The following is a 7,139-nucleotide window of genomic DNA, read 5'->3' on the forward strand; positions in this document are numbered from 1 at the left end:
TTGTTAACTTGTAAAGTAAACAATTTAGATACAATAACAATCAACATAACGAAACTGTGTCTAGATTTACCTGTTTAGTTTTGGCGTATTATTGAACCGATCAGAACTTATAACTGTTAATTCTATTTCAAGTTTCAATATAGAGAAGATAAAAAAAAAACTTTTCTGTTCAAATATAATGCGCTCTTGATATAATATTCCTGAATGGCCTTTTCACATATATGGAACAATATTAATTCTAGTTTAGTAATAGTTTATTAGAGTTGGTATCAGTTGCGATAAATACACAATACTCAAACACTATTATGGATATCATTCAATAGTTCAAATGTGATTCAAACTATATATTTGTTCTACGCGTAATCAGTCAAAGGAACACAAACTATCAACCAAAATATTTATCCCTTTCAGATTTCAGAAATTCATTCTATATAAAAGCTTGTCATCTCCTCTAAAAGATGCCTTTTGTACCCACTTTTATAAGCCTCAATAGCTAGTTAAAAATCATCCTGACTTGCTTGTTCATTATTGCAAGTTATAGCGTAGTAACTATCTAGTAATCTGGTAGTCAAAGGTTCACTAATGAAAATCAAAGAAACAATCTCACAAACGAGCTAGAAGCTAGATAAAATACATAAATCAAACTTATCATGGGATTCGGGATTTGGGTCAAGGCAGACGCACAATGGTTATAGTTGAAATGGTGAGAAGCTCGTAGTCGCCATTTTTACGAATCGCGAGCGTGGTACAAGTTTGGGAAACTATAGTTTTGGTTTAAAGTGAACAGAATTTGTACTTTTTATATTTTAAGTTAAAGAAAACCATGGTGAACAGTCTGAACTAAACATGGTAGATATTGTGAAGTACTGCGATACATTTGAAATTATTTTAAACTATTTCTGGCTAATGCAAATGTGACTTGTTAATACATAGCTTAAAACGTATGATATTTGTGCGTAACAAATACTTTTGGACATTGTTTAACTACAAATATTCAGTTAAAATAGTTATGTGCTAGGTTGAATAAATAACCTTAATTATTGTTCGAGTTGTTCAGAATCAAACGCAAATTAACTCAATCGCATGATATTTATTTATATATACAATTTAATTTACCGTCCAAACACGATGTTTATAAAAGTTCATTTAGAAATTAAACTCAGTCTCAGTCTCCCCGTGACCACGCTCGCTGTAAAGTGTTCGAAACGTCTAATATTGATGTTTTCAGGAAGTTCTGGTTTAGCTACGTTGCGTTTTTAGGTGCGTTTCAGCGACATTTGTCTTTGAAAATTCTAGTATAGTTTCAAAAAGCCTTTGTAGAAAATATTATGTGATTTATTTATAATAGCAGAGTAAGTACCTCATGCCTGATGTTAATTGGTCATAACCACCCGTTAAGGGGCTTAGAAGAGCTAAACGAGGCAAAACTCGAGTTTTATAATGCTTTAAAGTATATGATTAACTGTAGTAAAAAATCTCAGACAAATATATGATATTCTTCAGGATATATACTAGCTAGATATCGAGCTGAAAAGACAATACAACTTACTTTACTCGATAGAAAAAAATCACAAAGATACCTCTAAAAGAATCTTTTGATGCATACTTAACTACATGCAATCATTCTGTTTTTACGGCAAATAATTCTACAAGCAACATACTAAAATGATGTCGATTTATTTTTTTAGTCCAATAAATACAAAAACAAATGATGTATACTTAAATATTGTAAGTTGCGACCATGATGTGATTTGTTTTTCTGAAACTTGGTTGTCTGGTTCTGTATTTAGTGAAGAAATTTTCGATAGTCGATATAATGTTTATAGGCGAGATAGGGAGTCGAGCGGCTTTCACAATACGAAAAGTGGCGGTGGTGTTTTAGTTGCCGTGTCGAAAAGATTTCATTCTCGTCGGATTCCAGAAATGGAATCCGATTGCGAAGATATCTGGGTGAGCATAGACACGCACAGTCGAAATGGAACACATCAAGAAATTTTTATTTGCTGTGTTTACTTACCACCTCCTATCCAAAGTCACATTCTTACTAATTTTGTTAATAACGTTAATAGACTCATGGAAACGCCCATAAAAACCGTCATTGTTGGAGATTTTAATTTAAGCAATATAGTTTGGCCAAACCAAAACAGCTACAACACCGCCGCTGCATCTTACAGAAACGGTAACTCTCATGTTAATATTCTGATGGATTTCATAGCTTTAAATGGATTTTCCCAATATAATAATATTGTTAATAATAGAGGAAGGATTCTAGATTTGATATTGTCAAACTTAAATATAAGTAATGTTGAAGTAAGTGATGTAATACTCTCGATACTTGATCCAATGCATCCACCTTTGATATTTGCGGTTTCTCAATTAGATTTGAAATATATTTCGCGAAATAAAGATGAACGATTTAACTTTTTTAAGGCACAGTATGATCTTATTGCTGAAGAATTAAGCACTATTGAATGGGATAACGAATTTAAAACTTGTTTCGATGTCAACGAGGTTGTGACTACCTTTTATGGTATTTTACGCAAAACTATTGTTAAGTTTGTTCCTAAAGTTAAAAGTCATAATAATAAATATCCTGTATGGTACACAAAATCCTTAATTCGATTGCTTCGTCAAAAATATAAATATCGTATCAGAGTAAAAAAATTTAACAACCCCCTAGATTTAATCACTTATGAAACTCTTAAAAAAGATTGTACTAAACTCATATCCTCGTGTTATTCTACTTATTTATCTAACTTGGAATCTTCTATAAAATCAAACCCAAAATTATTGTGGTCGTATGTGAAAAATAAAAGATCAAACTCTGGAACATATCCTACTCCTATGAAGTTAGGTAATAGCTCGGCAACGGATGGCACACAAATTTGCAATATGTTCGCCGACTATTTTTCTTCGGTTTATGAGACTAGCTCACAACATAATGGTGATATGAACTCAATGACTCACAACGCTACTTCTTATCTGCAATCATTAACTATCAATCAAGATTTGGTATTCAAAGCATTAAAGAGACTAGACCAAAAAAAAGGTGCCGGTTCAGATGCAATACCGCATGTATTTGCCAAAAAATGTGCTAAGGAATTATGTTATCCATTAACTGTTATATATAATTTATCACTTAAACAAAGTATTTTTCCATCAGCTTGGAAGGAGTCGATCATAGTTCCAATTCCTAAAACGGGCGACGCGAATCTGATCAACAATTACCGACCTATATCAATCCTATCTGTTTTTGGTAAGGTATTTGAAAGTCTTATCTGCCCAATTATCACTTCCCATATCAAACAATCGGTCAGCAGGTTTCAGCATGGTTTCACAAAAAATAGATCCACCAGCACAAATCTTCTACTTTATCTCGAATGTCTTGTAGAGGCTGTTGAAGCGCATACTTGTGTTGACGTCATATACACAGATTTCTGCAAGGCATTCGATAAAGTTGATCACAATATATTGATCCAAAAGTTACACAACATAGGTATTGGCGGTGGTCTGTTGGGATGGTTTTCGAGTTATCTTTTGGGTCGCTATTCTAGAGTAGTGGTAAACGGTTTTGCCTCTGAGCCCTTTTCAACTAAATCCGGAGTTCCACAAGGGTCCCACTTAGGCCCCATTTTATTTAATATATTCATAAATGACCTCCCACTTAACTTAAAGTACTCAAAAATATTTTTATTTGCAGATGACCTTAAAATTCTGAGAACAATTAAATCAACCACTGATAGTACTCTTCTCCAAAAGGACATAAACTCTTTGGCAGAATGGTGTAACATCAACAAAATGAAACTTAACTCAGAAAAATGCTACCATATACGATTTAGCAGACATAGAAGTAGAGGCATTATTGCACCCAGTTACCAGATTAATAATCATATCTTAGCAACAGTAGATAAAATAAAAGACTTAGGTGTTTATTTCGATGCAAAACTTAATTTTCACGCCCACTTCAACAATATAATTAATAACGGTTTCAAAATGTTGGGCTTTTTACTGAGAACTTGTAAAAATTTTAGGAACCCTCTCACAAAAATTACCCTCTTTAATGCCCTAGTCAGAAGCAAATTAGAATATTGCAGCGTAATATGGAATCCAAAATACAAGATTCATATTAACAATATTGAACGCATTCAAAAAAGATTTTTGTGGCATCTAGCGTATAGTTGCAACGTAGCCAAAAAAATTCGTAGTTACTCAGAACGTCTTGATTATTTTAAAATACGAACACTTTATCAGAGGAGGAAGGTTTTGGATCAGGTCTTTTTACATAAATTGGTGAATGGGTCAATCGATTGTGCGTCATTGGTATCTCAGCTTAACTTTAAAGTTCCAGTCAGATTGCCTAGAAATTCTAATAATATGCCGTTCCATACAAAATTCCACAATAGTAATCTAGGCCATTATTCAGGCATTTCTCGCCTTACCAAAGAATATAATAATATAGTTTCTGGCAATAATAAGACTATTGACATTTTCTCAAATACTGTACATAAATTTAAAAAGGAATTGCTCTCGATTGAACCTTTGCCAAAACCCAGTTGATCAAATGTAGTTTTCTTTTAACATTAATTTGATTATTTTGCCGTCAAAATTGGATTTATGTTTTATGTATTATGTATATGTGTATTTTTTACCTAATCTGCAGTTAGCTGCAGACTGTGTGTCTTAGATTTGGATTTAATGTTGTATTTGTTAGTGGTGGTTGCCTATAATTGTGACAGCACTATGTCTACGATTGTAATTACTTTAATGCTTTTATCTCTGTATCAGTGTATGTCATGTTGGTGATCCTTAATGAAATAAATAAATAAATAAATAGATTTCGAGTAAATCGAAAATTCTTATTCCCAAACCAAAAAAGTACGCATGTGTGCGTGAACGCCTGTGTACCGACACTACCGGCCGAGGCCTGTTACTAGACGGACGTGTCGCTTGTTTCCCTGATTTTTTCCCGCCAGAATTGTTTGTTTTTGTTGTTAAATTATTTTTAGAATCCATGTTCCTTACTATAAAACAGACTACTGATAAATTATTTGTAATTTTGTAATCTTTTGTTAATATTAAGTATGGGAAATATAACAAAACCCGTCAAGAGCAATGACCTAGCTTTTTTATATTATATCATACCTAGGTCAAGAGGACTAAAAACGTTCTTATAAATCAAACGTAAATCTGAACGATATGGTAGTAAAAGGTAAGAGCATTTTAGTGATATTATGTTTAGTGATATTTAGTATATATTTCAGAGGCGGCTCGTGACAAAATTGTATGGGTGTTCACTTGAAATAAAACAACGAAAATACAATAGCGTTAGCAGGATAATTTTATTACAAAAAAAATGAGCACCACATTATAAATGTCTATTTAAATTAAACACTAAAAATTAAAAAGTATTATAAAACTAATTCATTGTGTGTATATTACTCAGATCTTAGAGCGCGTTTCCACTATATCGTTCGGCCTATACAAAAATGTTTCGATATCCTAACATTACTATTTAATTTTATACTTATTCCTAGCAACACTCTGATTGTTGTTTTCAATAAAAACAAGTTTTTATTTGAAAGAAAATGGTTTTGACTTAATAAAAAAAAAATATATCATTCAATTTCACGTCCTTGAGCAAACGACAAGGCGACTACCGTGAAACAATAAAATATCGTGTACATAATAATTTATTTTGTTATTAATATTTGACCATAATAATTACGAAACAAAACAAATAAATAAATCGTCACTTGATAGTGGAAAGTGGAAACACGCACAAAACCAAAATAAACCAGTAGCAGTCTTTCGTCAGTCGCTTGATAGTTTGGTACCGTTAGAACATAAAGCACACATTTTATTCAAAAGTTATAATTATTACGTAGTTTAATTGTTAAATTTTGTATTTGTTGATTGTTGTTATTATTTGTTATTATTGTTATAATATTTGTTGAAGTTTTTAATTTGTGTGTAAGTGTTGTAACTTTATATTGTTAATTGTTAATGTAAAAGTTATACGTATGTTAAATGTGCAAATATTAAAATAAAGTCTCATCTTTTTCAGAGGAGAAACACATATAGTTTAATTTAAAATCCCATATTTATATATATAACTAGATTTCCGCCCGCGGCTTCGCCCGCGTTTGCAAAGGAAAACCCGCATAGTTCCCGTTCCCGTGGGATTTCCGGGATAAAAATCCTATGTGTTAATCCAAGTAACCCTCTATATGTGTGCTAAATTTCATTGTAATCGGTTCAGTAGTTTTTACGTGAAAGAGTAACAAACATCCATACATCCATACAAAGTTTCGCATTTATAATATTAGTAGGATAAAAACTAAAAATAAAATGTTGTTTTTTTATTTGCTGACCATACACTACTACAAACGCAAAAATTTCTCCAAACTAATTTACTTGTACCATACCATATAAACTAATTTAACTGATCATGAATGTGAAGTTATTGATTCAAGTCCAAATTCATCTAAGCAAGTACTAGAAGAAGCATATAATAGTACACAGGTAATTTTCAAAGTATATAATACGATTAAAATATGTTTTTTTTTCGACCGCATATTTCAAATAATAAAAAAAATATAAGTATCATTGATTTAGTTTTACTTAATCACCCATATCCTTATATTATCCAAGTAATACAACAAATCAAAAATAAACAAATTGTCTCCTCTAGTTGTTTCTTAGTCACGTCAGTTTTTCACGTCGCTGTGGCGCCATCTAGTACAATACTCCGGCGTGATCTCCATCAGCCGTCGTAGATTGTGTTAATGTGTGCGCGAGTCACTCAATTTCAGCTAGCTCTTGTAATCCTCTTAACCCTTATATCACTGGTAGTGCATGAAAAACATAAAAAGCTGACTCTTATAACTTGGACCATACACCACAATTTGAGTGGACATGGCCTTGCGATGAGCTTACAGCGTTTAGAAAGGAAGTGGCGAATCGTCTGTACTAACATCCGAAACCGGGCCATTTCGAAGGGCACTGATACAAATAAAATTTTATTTTCTTCCACTTTCAATTGGTATAAATTTTTATGATTTTGCAGTTTGAAGTTACGCTTGTTAAGCTAGATTGGTTAATGCTATGTTGGAATTCTTAATCCTTTATCTTTAAGGATC

General features: G+C 32.2%; 1 protein-coding gene across 1 annotated transcript; it reads left to right on the top strand.

The window, feature by feature from the left end:
- The first annotated feature begins 2,934 nt into the window (after nucleotides 1-2,934).
- On the top strand, nucleotides 2,935-4,819 carry LOC123705431. Its single transcript, XM_045654195.1, has 2 exons — nucleotides 2,935-3,256; nucleotides 3,701-4,819. The coding sequence occupies exons 1-2, from the start codon at nucleotides 2,950-2,952 to the stop codon at nucleotides 4,555-4,557; spliced, it is 1,164 nt and encodes a 387-aa protein (XP_045510151.1). The 5' UTR covers nucleotides 2,935-2,949; the 3' UTR covers nucleotides 4,558-4,819.
- The last annotated feature ends 2,320 nt before the right edge of the window (nucleotides 4,820-7,139 follow it).

The sequence above is a fragment of the Colias croceus genome, chromosome 2, assembly GCF_905220415.1.
Source record: "Colias croceus chromosome 2, ilColCroc2.1".
NCBI classification, from domain to species: Eukaryota; Metazoa; Arthropoda; class Insecta; order Lepidoptera; family Pieridae; genus Colias; species Colias croceus.